Source organism: Homarus americanus, unplaced genomic scaffold, assembly GCF_018991925.1.
Source record: "Homarus americanus isolate GMGI-L3 unplaced genomic scaffold, GMGI_Hamer_2.0 scaffold22250, whole genome shotgun sequence".
Lineage (NCBI taxonomy): Eukaryota > Metazoa > Arthropoda > Malacostraca > Decapoda > Nephropidae > Homarus > Homarus americanus.
In genome coordinates, this window is record NW_024741189.1 from 4,098,270 (window position 1) to 4,112,263 (window position 13,994).

General features: G+C 39.1%; 1 protein-coding gene across 1 annotated transcript in view; it reads right to left on the minus strand.

The window, feature by feature from the left end:
* The window catches only part of LOC121875682 (proteasome subunit beta type-3-like), a gene marked incomplete in the record, with an annotated part of 98,405 nt that overhangs the window by 24,544 nt on the left and 59,867 nt on the right, over nt 1-13,994 (minus strand). Inside the window, 1 exon segment of the mRNA XM_042380302.1 lies at nt 5,245-5,371. Coding sequence (XP_042236236.1) covers nt 5,245-5,371 — 127 coding nt within the window.

Below are 13,994 nucleotides of genomic sequence, written 5' to 3' on the forward strand. Positions count from 1 at the left end.
AGTAGTGATTTAAGAGTAAAAGTGTATATGTACGTATATAGCATTCCACATACACGTAAGTACAAGTATAAATAAAAAGTTTATGTGATGATCGGACAACGTCCATTTCGGTTAATGTCATGTTTCCAAGAACGTATCTAGGACGTTAACCGGCGCATGACTGTACCTGTATATTTTTTAATTTCATCGTGAATACGAAAAACATAATGGCGTGAATTGAATTGAATTGGGTCCTTAATTAACCAGGGTCTTAGATATGAATCTATGTTAGCCGCAATCCCTCAAACCCGGAACTCTCCGAAAGCCGGAATTAAAATTTTCTTGGAAAATTGTTCCCAAAGCCGGAATTTTCCGGAAAATTCGAGCTTTGGGAAAATTTTTCCGAGGGGCACATTTTCCGGAAAATTCCAAGAAAATATTTCCGATATCCGGAAAATTCTGGGGATGGGGAATTTTTTTCGGGCTTGATAGATGAAAGTCAGGTGCATTTTCTGAAAATCCCGAGAAATTTTTTCCGTTACCCAGAAAATTCCGGAGATGAGGGATATTTTTACGAGTTCGAGAAATGATGTAATGGGCAATTTCTGGGAACTTCCGAGATAATTTTTCCGTTACCCGGAAAAATCAGGAAAATTCCGGGTATGAGGGATTTTTTCCGACTTTAAGAGAATCGTCTCATTACCCGGAAATCTCTCATTCCCGGAAGTGTTCTGCACCAATTGTTCCAGCTAATGGGGATATCACTGTATATCAGTATTATTTACATGAACCACAATATGCCTGGAGCCATGTGTTCTACAGCTGTCTGCAATGTGTGCAAATAGTCATGTGTTTGCTTCTTAATGATTCAGTCACTAAATTCATCCACAATCAAGGTTTCTGCATTTGAGTTGGAAACTGTCCTCCCATGGTCACCGTCTGTTCCACCAAACGTGACTCTAATGCCATCAGAAATGTTTGTGTCACCATGAATTGTAACAGGTTTGCTTTGTTATAGGGATTGTTTAGGAATGATTTCCATTCAGGAATATCCAGATAATCAGATGGGATATATTCCTATACATTTACTTTCATATAATTTGAGACCTGATGTGACATCAAAGTCATATCTGTCTCCAACAAGGTGGATATGACAACAGTTAACTGGTTTCAACTGGAGAGTTTTCTGACAAAACTGCATCATCAGCACTGCAAAGGTTTTTGCACCTAGAGTCTGGCATCGGTGGATGAAAGCCATAGCGTCAATCAGGAACAAGGTTGGAAGATCTGATTCTGGCAAGGTACACCAATTCCCCCATTAACATTGTTTCAGTCAACATTGTTTCATTATAATGTAGTTGAAAAAAAATGTATGAAGGAATGATGTGATAACAGCTGGCTGTGTAAGTGTGGGTGCCATATTTGTTTGTTAGTGTTTGGTTGGTTGATGCTCTTCCAACATTCACTTAAAATCCAATTATAAATTTATTTAAGCCTTGGAACAATGAGTGCTAAGTGTGCATTGTGCACCACTACTGTTTGTGGTCACAGAAAGAGGAAAGGTGTTACATAAGAAGTTAAATTAGATGTGATAAAGAGATTTGAAGAGAGACAGCGACCTGTGGGCATAGCAAGAGCTGTTTGTTTGCAGCCTACAACTGTAGATAAGAACAATTTGTGGAAATGCAGAAAATATCAAATCATGTGCTATAAGTGTTACTCCATTATTTGCTACAAAGTTAACTCATAACAGAAGTGACATTATGGAAAATATGGAAAGAATGCTGAACATGTGGATCAAGGATCATCATTAACAAAACTCCATGTTCGTTGCTCTCCATACAGGCAAAAACTTTAAGCTTATTTGAAACTTTAAAACAAGAAGGTAATTGTGCTGAAAGTGAAACATTTGTGGGAAGTTGTGAGAAAATTTTGACCAGAAATGTATCCAAGGAACATAACCCCTATTTATATCATTATCTAAGGTAAGATCGTCTTCACTTAATGTTGTTTCATTTAAAGTCATGGTGTTCAGGAACCTAACAAGGACGTTAATGGGGGAATAGGTGTAATTGGTTGTTGAATATTATCTCCTTGTTGTAGGAAGGGGTGCAAGAAATAACTTTTGATACCACCTCGCATAACATATTGATGATCATCTTCACAACTTGGTAGAAACAAGGATGATGGATACTGTGCCCATTCATGAGCAAATGCTTCCTTGAACAAAACATAAGGCACAGGTGACCTCTGATTCTTCCCGGTAGATTTTTGTTACACTTTGCTTCCTTATAGATACTATACTACTATGTACGAAAGTTAGTAAAATACATAAAAGCAAGAACATATTTATGTAATTAAACCAAAATCAGACAGCCATGGTGCCTTGTGGTGGGTGAGGCAATGCCGGCTTAAGGGCACCTTTCCCGCACAGGATTTGAAAGCCAGAGGGTATAGCCGCAACAGTTTTATGCTATCCAACATTGTGTTTCTTATGTAGGAAGGGTTCATCTTTCATGAGAACATTCAAAACTCTTATATTCGATGGGTCAAGGTCTGACCCTTTTTATCGTGATATGGGTCACTGGCTCCCTAACTATAGTAACTTAATACAGGTAAACTTCGATATATGATGTCTCGTTCAGCGATACTCCGCTTTAACGATGGTCATGAATTAAGACCGTCTCGCTATTTTTTTTTTATTTATATATTTTTTTTTATGGGGAATAGCTCACCCGGGCACAGGTCATTGACCTTGACCCACAAATGGGCCTAGGGGGAGAAAAATTAAGAGTAAAAAGAAATTAAAAATAGAAGAGAAAAATATTATATTAAATTACAAAACGAAGATGCCAGAAAACCATCTTTTTGAAGTGAGACAGATTGTAAGAGGATGGAAACATAGAAGAAGGCAGAGCAATTCCACAGTTTGGCTGTGAGGAAAGAAGGATGTACGATAACGGGTTATTTGGCGGGACACAGAATGCCAAATCCACCAAATATTGACCGTTAAAGTACCTGTAAAAGAGAGAGAGTGAAGAAACATTGCGGTGAAGAGAAAGGGAAGAGAGATTATCAACTAAAGGAGGAGAGTTAATAAGACGAAATGCCTTTGATTCCACCCTACCTAACAGTTGGACAGAAGAAGAGCCACCCCAGATATGAGAGCAGTACTCCAAGTTAGGACGAATGAATCCCTTATAAACTTGAAGCAACTGCTCAGGAGTGAAGTAAATACTGCATCTGTACAGCATTCCCAGCTTTCGGGAAGCAGCTTTAGCAATGTTGTGGATGTGTGGCTTCCATGATATATTAGAGGAAATGGTGAGGCCAAGCATATCTATTCTAGAATTTGGCAGAATGATTGCATCCTGAAATTTGATTGGTGGGAGACTTTCTATTTTGAAAAGTGTAAATGGTAAAAACTGTGTTTTATAACTATTGAATTTAACCAAGTTTCTATCTCCCCATTCGGAGATGCTGTATAGATCCGCATTGATAGATGAAATGATATCAGCTCGAGAAACAGATCTAGTTTGAGAATTAGGGGGAAGGGAAAATGTGAAGAAGAGTGAAGAGTAGAATCATCAGTGTAAGAATGGATAGAATTTGTAGTAGTCTGAAGTAAATCATTGATAAAAAGAAAAGAAGGAAGAGGGTAGGTGAAAGAACAAAACAACTAGGAAGCTAGAAATTAAAGAACAAAGTGGGGGAGAGAAACCATAAGAGGGAAGTTTAGAAAGCAAATGTTTTGGAGATGTCGAGAGCCACGCCGAAAGTTTTCCCATAATCCTTAAGAGAGGATGACCAAAGATAGGAGAGCAGATCACCAGTAGATCTCGCCTGGCGAAAGCCATACTGGTGATCCGAAAAAGAGAAAGGCATTCAAGCTGACAGAGAAAATGAAAGTTTAAGATAGTTTCGAAAATCTTTAAGAGGGATGAAGTTAAGGCAATGGGGCAATAGTTAGAGGGATTAAAATGGTCACTCCTCTTCGGGATGCACTTGTTAGCCACGATAATATCTACCCGTGTGCAGCCACACAGCCAACTTGCGCAATTCAGTCCTGAGCTTGGTACAGTGTCAATCGCATCTCCCCGTCATCACGTAGCTCCATGATTATCGTTCAATATCATTGGCTGTATATACAATGTACTTATCAGCGGTGTTTTTTTAGAGTAAGACAGCACTAACATTTAGATTGAACTGTATTATGGTGACTGTAAAGTGATATTTTCCATTGCTTTGTGACTGTAAAGCGCTTTGTCTCTGTTGTTGCGAAAATATGTGAACAGTGTCGGCTGGTATCATTGTTTTTGTTATCATCGTTCGCTTGTTTTTGTGACAAGTGCTTTTGCTCTGTTTTTGTGACTGTGAAGTGAGCAGTGTAACTTTGAAAATGTCTGTGAAGGCCAAGGCATCCAAAACAACCGTGTCTCTGAGGTGAAGCTTAACATTGTTAAGCAGCATGAGATTTCCCAGAGGCTGTGTGGGAGTCAGAGTGATGTTTCCACCAACAAAGAGTTCCCTTAGCCTCGAAGGGGACATGTGATGATGACCAGGCTTATTCTTCAATATGTGATTTTTTTTTTTTTACGGGGCTTAGCTCACCCGGGTACAGGTCACTGACCCACATCGGGGCTTGGAGGGCAAAAATATAATAATAATAATAATAATAATAATAATAATAATAATAATAATAATAATAATAATAATAACAACAACAACAATACTAATAAAATAAATAAAAATTATACCACTACTACTACTAATAATAATAATAATAACAATCAATCAATAAATAAATAAATAAATCAAGAGTGAGAAATAACAGTATGTAAGTTGTGTTGTCAATAGTAAGAGAAACAACTGAAACCCTGCAATTGTGTGTAAATGAGGCAGAAAGTCAGATCAGATACCTGGGACTTGGTCACAATTTTTGTGATGCCATATAGCAGCAGGGACTACCATTAGACAGCAGATTATGCTTCCAATATCTTCCCAGGCAGTAGTACTTCTCTGTTTGATAGCTGTCTCCTACTTAATGTTGTTGAATTGTTTTCTATTAATTTTTAAGATTAAGATTTTTCTTGTCTGTGATATATGTGTGTTTGGGGACTGTCTTGGAGTGTATTCCATTGAAACCCATGTTATAATGCTCCTTATCTACAATATTTCACTTAGTGATGTGTTTTTCAGGAACCTAATCTCATTTCAAACCTGCGTAAAGACCTAAGAAATATTTTAACAATAAATAAAACTTACACAATATGAACGACAGCTCCCCAACCTGAGAGAGCATCACGATCAAAAGCATTAACAAGGGATTGACTAATGCACTCAAACAGATCCTCAGGCTCCATGTCCTCACGCCATGTAGTTTCACACATGCCTGAAAAATAATTAAACACATAAGTAAAATTTCTACAAGTTCGATATAACTGCACAGAACAAATAACTTTGATTCTTTTATAATTTATTATCACTTCTTTCTAGACATTGTGTGACCTTTTAACATACTAATCAAAAGAATCCAGCAAGCAATCAAGCACTCCTCTATGGCACTGTTAATTACCATCACAGTTTTTGCCCAGTTTTTTTTTTCATGTTTATTTTCTATTAAATAGAGTGGGAGAAATTAGGTACCGTATTGCCTGACACATTAAGTGAACCGCCATGGAAGATGTACTTCTAACTTAGCAGGGAATATCTATAAGAAAAGAAATTGAAGCAATGGCAGACTCCTCATCAGTGCTATCTAATCTTACTCTGCATTATACTGTATACTAAATTACCTTACCTTTGATTAAGTGTGCCCCTATGGTTTTTCTTCATCAAGGAACAATTATCATTGAACTATATTTTTAATCTGTTTTGGTAGGGATGTCATGATGTTATACAGGGACTGTACAGTGGGGTACGCTATAACGAACAGATCCTACTACGAATATTCCTATAACGAACGGTTTTACCTATAAAATTGAGAATGCTATAACGAACGCAACTCCTACAACGAACGCGGATGAATACCGGACTATTTCGCCTGGCGCATGAATATTGTTGTACCGCGACCCACAACAAGAGCGTCAGGCGCCATCTTTGTCTCATTGTGTAGCCAGTGCACCACTGTTATTGTTGAAATTTCGTCTTTTGATGTGGAAATTCGCGTTATTTGTATAACTATTTTGTTATACAAGTATACAATTGTAACAATGAGTCGTCCAAAGCAAGTGAGAAAGCTAATAACCCTTGAAACTAAGAAAGAAATTATAAAGAAACGTGAGAATGGAAGAAGAATTGCGAAACTTAGTGATGAATATGGGATGGCTAAATCGACTATATGTACGATTTTGAAGAATAAAGAGGAGTTAAAAACTGTGCAAGTGGCTAAGGGAATCTTTAGACTTAGCAAAGCAAGGTGTAATGTGATTGAAGAGATGGAAAATTTACTCTTAGTGTGGATAAAGGAGAAAGAAATGGCAGGTGGTAACATTAGTGAAGCTATAATTTGTGAGAAGGCTAAACAATTGTTTGAGGACCTTAAAGCCAAGACTCCCAGTGGAAGTGATAGTGCTGTGCCAGTGTTTAGGGGTACCTGCATGCTGAATAACACTAAGGTAAGATAAAGTACCGTATTTTTTACATTTTCCACAGAATTTTTTCAGTGTTAAGCGGTTGTATTTGGGGGCCTGGAACGGATTAATCCTATAACGAACGAGGTTCTGGAACCAATTACGTTCGTTATAGCATACCCCACTGTAGTTGTAGAAACTCACAAATTTTATATCTGTTGATAGTAAAATATCCATTTTGTACTCATTCAAATGCTCACTATGGCTGCAATTACAGTACAGCATTAAAACTTCAAGCTTCAAAACTTAAAATGGCTAAATTATTCATCAAATTGTAAATGTATACCAACTCCCCATTAGCGACCTCGAACTACAGTATAGTACACTATTCCCTTAAATATCGCGGTTTTAAAACTGAGTCCCTCGGAAACTCACGAATTGCCATAGAAAACAAAAATCTGAGTCTGCGGGGCGGTGTGCAGGACGCTGAGCTTTTTACAGGTTGGTTCCACAACTGTATCACACAAGTGGAGAAGTTTCTGTGCAGCAAGATCATGGAGTCTAAGGCCCTCCTCTGCATTGACAACTGTCCTGGGTATGCAGAAACCATCAAATATGCCAACCCTAACATTAAAGTGGTTTTCCTCCCAAAGAACCCAAGTTCTCTTATTTAGTGTCTTGACCAAAGAATACTAGCTCTTTTCAAGTCATATTACCTCAGTTGCAGTTTTTTCAAGATCTACAAGGCACTGGAAGAAGATGGCAAGGTGGGGTGAAGGAGATGTGGAAAAATTACACCAATGCTGACTGCATAGCAAAAGTTAAACTGAGCCATGATGAAATCACTAGCAAGTGTGGGAACTCCTGTTGGAAGGCCCTATAGTCTGAAGCAGTGAAGGATTTCACTGGCATCCCTTCAGTGGAGCCCAAGATCACACGCATGGTGCAAGTGGCGAGACAGGATGGTGGGGAGGGATTTGGTGAAATGCAACCGGAAGAAATCAGAGAAGAGCTGCTTGGAAACAGTGGAGAAGCATTAACAAATGAAGAACTGGCTTTTTTACTGAAAGAAGATGAGCAAGAAGATCAGGAACAAGATTTTGGTCCAGTTGATTTAGAGAACGTCTGGACATTAGAGAAAATGAACAAAATTTTGACATTCTTCAAGCAAGGAACAGAAGCACTTCTGGAATAAGACCCATCTCTAGACCGAGCACTACCACTCAACAAAATCTAAAAAGATCTAAAGTGCCAGAGATCTCAGCTCCCCATCATGCTATTCCTTTCCAGAGTTCCCAAAACACCAGCTCCAACTCGATCTTGTCACTCCAGCCATCCCTGCATCTTCTGTCATTCCAGCTACCCTTGTGCCTGCCACTCCAGCTACTCCTGCCACTGCCTTTACATCACACCAATGCCCTCCACTTTTCAACCTGTTCTCTGAATATGTTTACAACCCCCAAGTTCTCTCCTCCCACCAAACTAGGGTGAGGAGCAGGAAACATCATCACCAAGCATCACCATCATCATCAACTTCATAATCATCAGCATCATCATAAACATCATTCACCTTACCTTAGCAAGAGGATAGGTACAAACATCATCACTGAGGGGGGTTACCTGCTAGAACAGGTTTCTAATGTGGATGAGACTGGATTATTTTGAAGAAAATTTCAGATAGAACAAACATTATCTAAGAGAAGAGTGAACCAGGTTTTAAGGCTGTATTAAAGGGTATAGCTGTACCAAATATCCATAATCTTTTCATTTTTTACAACATGTTTGGTATCTACAAGAGTAAAGCTGGACGTACAAACAACTGGCCTCACCAACAAGCCTCAGGAACGTAACTCGTTCGTAAGTCGAGGAGCACCTGTATATATATAGTCATGCGTCGCTTTACGTCCGTCCGAACAACGTCCGATCACATATACGTCCGTGGCCCATAAAAGTAATAAGAAAATAATGGGGATAAAAAAAAAAAAAGCGTTCAGACAACGAGACGTAAGTGGCCTTAGAGCGGGCGCCCTCACGCATGCATCACGTGTTCTTAAACAAAATAGATTGTGCTGCCAGGAGTATGATGATACAGTACAGTAACTATATACCCATAATATGTTTTGAAGCATAGAGAAAATCCAAAACAGAGCGATGAGACTCATCCTCGGCTGCCCTATGACCACCAGAATAGAAGTCATGCAGCGCGAACTAATCCTGCTTCCCGTCTGCGATCGAATTACTGCTCTCGATGCCATCCTTGGTGTTAAACTTCTTCCGACTCCCCTGTCGCGCTCACTGAACTCACATCTTAACACCCTCCTGCGCCGGCCTGTCCCCATTACTTTCCCCCCTCCCTCTCAACTCTGGCCCGTCCACACTGCTGCTGACATCCTGCGTTATCACCTCTACACCCCCTCGACCTCTCTCCCTCCCGAGTACACTCATCCGCCTCTACTGCCGTGGACCTCCCCGTGTGTTGATGTTGTCGTCCACACCTTCCCTGGTCGTAAATCCACCCAACTGAGGTATATGCTCAAACTTAACTGCCTTGAGCAGATTAATGATGTCGCTTCCTCTCTAAAGACCTCCTACCCTCCTATCCTCGTCTACTGTGATGGGTCTGTTACCACGCTGGGCAGCGCTGGGGCAGCTGCGTGGATTCCTGAGCGCCAGGCCTGCAGGAAAATCAGGGTCCACGACTGGGCCTCCTCCACTGATGCTGAAAGCATAGCCATCCTCGCGGGCATTCATGAGGGGGCGACCTATGCTTGCACTGAACGCCGGAACCTCCTTATAATCAGTGACAGCACTTCTGCGCTAGCGAGACTCAAATTACCCTCCCCCTCCTCCCCTGCCTCCCAACACACCCTAGCCGCCGTTGCCGGGCTAGAACAAAATGATGACATCCGTGTCAAGTTTCTTTGGATCCCGTCACATATCGGAATAACTGCCTGTGACACTGTTGATCGGCTTGCCAAAGAAGCTACACAAGAAGAAGATATTGAAGCCACTCTCGCCCTCTCCCTGAATCATCTCAAATCTCGCATACACGCCACACAACGAGAGGCATTCAATGAAAATTGGACACACCTGAAACAAAGGGGTAGCATCACACTATGCCACTATGACTCTGTAACCGGTGACGACAACCGCCACTACAAAGAATATCAATCCCTGACTCGATCTCAACAGCTTATATACATGAGACTGCGCCTAGGGTACAGGTACCTATGGGAGTACATTGGCAACCCTGAGCCTCACCGCACTGTTTGTAAACTTTGTGGCCAACCCGACTCTCACACCCTCTCTCACTACATCCTCACTTGCCCTATGACCTCCTCCTATAGGTCCCCAGCCGTTACCAACACCTCTTCCCTCCCAGACCAGATATCCCTCCTCCTAGTCACAGGCCTGGCATTTGACATTATTAGGGACCTGCCACTCTTTGCCATAAACAGATAAAATGTACCGGGAACTTTCCCCCCACACACTCATCATTCTCTCACTTTATGTAACTTGGCAAAACCTATGACCCGTCAGGCTTTTACGCCCTTAATGTACGAGTCATAAAGGCAAGTATGAACTTTTCATACTTCCCTGTTGGGCGCTGTAAACGCTTCTGCGCTTCACCTTGCACAGGATGTAAGGGGGTGCCCAATAAACTAGCCCCCTCGGGGGCAAATCTGAATATGTTTTGATAGATATAAGAAATGTCTATGTTATTGGTATATGTTTTTTGGCTATTGTAGTGCACAGTACAGTACAGTGAGTTCTGCTATAACGTGTGTTTTGACAACGCGAATTGGCTCTAACGGGATTTATGAATAGAGGAACGATATTTGTATAACGCGAACGCTTGTTTGCTGTAACGCAATTTTTGCTCACTATTTCTTCAATTTTGTGGTATTAACTGTGAATATGGTAAAGAAGAATATCTCCAAGAAGCGTTCTGGTGATCGCATTCCCGGTGATGATCGTAAAAGAAAGGCTATAACCCTTGAAGAGAAGCTCGATGTTATCAACCTCAAAATCACCCTTCTCCCCCATCTTGTTATATTCATATTTTTTCAAGGTAAAGTGTTACATTTACTGTATGATTTCATTATCAGATATGAATGTAACATTTATTTAGACTGTGCTATCCTTTGTGTTAGGCTAACTACTAAATTTTTTTCGATTTCGAGTAGTAATCTGCACCTAACCCTATTTTCTCCATAAGCCCTGTTATTTCTATTACGCGAATTTCTATAACACGATGTTTTACAAGAACACAACTATCGCATTATAGCAGAACTGACTGTGCTTTTAATTTGATTTCTTTGCTTACGAAATAAAAAGTTTACAAACTGTATAACAGTGTATGCTTGGTTTTGCCTCGTCAGCAATGTAGACATTATGTTATTTTATTAGCCTTCTTAACCTCTGTGTTTCATTAGTTGTGTACGTTATCTAGTGAATTTAGTCAATATTGTACAGTACATGTACACTGCAATATTCCACATACATGTAAGTATAAATACAAAGTTCACAATGTGATGTTCGGACAACGTCCAAGTCGGTTAATGTCACGTTTCCAAGAACGTATCTAGGGCGTTAAGCGAAGCATGACTGTATATATGTACATATAGTACACTAGAACTCTTAAATCACTACTGTAATGTGATACAGGTGATTAATTTTTGTCTCTTGTGCAGAATATATGACGTTTATATTCAAATTATTCGCTGTCTTGCAAGGATTTCAGCAATGCAAATTATATTCTCCTAACTTTAGTCTGTGATTATATATAAGATAAAAACTTTAAGCCTAAAACTGCCAAACCCTAGCTGGGAGGGGGGGGAAGGGAGGAAGGGGAGATGACAGTGACATGTTTGAGAGTTGGCGCCGAAGGTCTAGTTAAGTATTTATTTGATCAAGTTTTTGTTTTTGCTTATAAAATGTCACAGAAGTGACCGGGGAGAATATAATTTACATTGCTGGAATTATTATAAGATAGTGATTAATTTGAATATAAACATGCTATAGTTTGCATGAGAAAAAATCTTAGTAATCATTTAGTACATTATTTTGAGTACATGTACAGTACAGCTTTGCCCTTAGGACAGAGTGTGCATGTAAATGAGTAAAAATAAATGAATAAAGTTACACATATCAAGCCAAAAATATTAATTGAAAAACTTTATGCAGACAGGGCTTGGATGGCTAAATTTTAGAATGACCAATAATTTAAATAAAAATGCAAAAATATTCAAAAACACAACTTTCTTGATATTTACTCCACCGGAAACGAATGTAAACATAGAACCGATTACTGTATTGGCAGACTAGCCGATCAGCTGATCAGTTGATGCACACAACAAAGCGTGTTTCTCCTAAGGCTGTCGTTAAGCGAAGTTTTGTTCATTAATGGAACTGAAAATCCTTAATTGAACCGTTCGTTAATCGAGGGACCACTGTACCTCATAAGTAAAAAATAATGTTACTCAAGACATCTTCAGGATGTAACACCCACTAATCCCCAACCCAACAATGGGTGACCTGACACTGCATCTGGTCAGGTTAGTATAACATGACCCAATAATCTCCCACCTAACCTTCATCACAAGTGTTAAGCCATGATTACAGTTATGTATTACAATCAATTGAGTGAAGTGTCTGCCTATTCTAGGCTGAAGATGACAGGAACTGCTGGTGAATACAAAATACCGTATATCTCGGCCTACAAGACGGAATTTGAACCATAAAAAAATCAGCCCAAAGTTAGGGGGTCGTCTTAAGACCCAGAGATAAAATTCTTGCCTCTTAAATATTGCGGTTTAGCGTGTCAAGAGTGGTGATGGAAACATGGTAAACCATTCACAAGGTCCTACCACTAATTATTTTATACTGAAACTTACGTTTGGGAAGCTGGATTAAAATGAAGATTACCGGTATATTAAAATAATAAAAATGTATTATAAACCTGTCTAACATCGTAAAAGAACAATATACCCGGTAATAAACACAGCTGCTATTATCATCCCCCCCCCCCCATTTGCCAGTGACAAGAAAGGGAAAGTGACCTTGACTGTGACCGCCTGTGGCTATTTTTAGCCGTCCTTGTGTTCGGAGGTGGTCAGTAATGCATATCTGTATATTTACTGATCATAATACTTATCCCCTATAAATAATTCATTTAAAATTTATTTTTTTACAAAGAATATTCAGTAAATGACTGCGTTAATTCTTGAAACTACCGACAGTGGTAAATTTAGGATATAAATTATGAACAGAAGTCACGTCATGGATTCGGAGTTTGGTCCTTAATGATCACCATAAATGTCTGGTCAACTTCACCTACCAGGTATAATGGTAGCCTCCCTTTTTCGCAAAACAAGTATATAATTAAAGAAAATACTTGGTGTGTTTAATATATTACAGTATATTATAAATAAATAAATAAACAAATAAATCGGCAAATTTAATTCAAGTAAATGGAAATATTTTACTCACACCGACATTAGTTCCAGTTAAATAACTGACGCTTAAGTGAGTCACTAGTGTACACCAGCCGGTAAAATTTGATGCCAATACTTTAAGTGAATTGGCCTCATTTTAAATAACCAACCATAAATAAATGCAAAAAGGAAAAAAGATCAAAGGCGAGAAACATTATACAGTCAACCCTCACTTTACGCGGTCCCACATTCCGTGTTTCCACGTTTACACGTTTACGCGGTGCCCTGCCAGAACCCAGGATGCTCACATTCCGCGGTGGGTGTACCCCTTTACACGGGTGAAGTATAATTTTTTTATTTAGCTCATAAAATTCATACAAATTATCCGGCCAGAATATAATTTACATTGCTGGAATTCTTACAATTTGATGATCATTTTGAATATAAACATCATAGATTTTGCATTAGACATACAAATTTTAGATATAATGTTTACTCTGAGTAAATATGTTATCTTTTGTGCAAAATATATGACATTTATATTCAAAATATTCCTGGTCTTACAAGGAATCCAGCAATGTCAATTATATTATCCTAACTTTAGTCTGATTTATTATTTATTACTAAAAAGGTAAACAGTCTGGTATTCCCACACATTTATCTGGTAGGGACGTTGGTGGGGGGTGGGGGGGAGGGAGGGACCGGCGACCGACCATCTGGCATGTGTGAAGAATATTTTTTTTTTTATTAACTGAAGATTTTTATTTTAGCTCATAAAATTCATACAAATTACCCGGCCAGAATATAATTTACATTGCTGGAATTCTTACAATTTGATGATCATTTTGAATATAAACATCATATACAGCTAGACCCCGACTTACGACGGGGTTAGGGACCCAAATCCAGGTCGTAAGTCCGACATGGTCGTAAGTCCGACATAGATAAAAAAATAAATAAATAAAAAATTTCAAAAAAAAAAAAAAAAAAAAAAAAAAAATTTTCA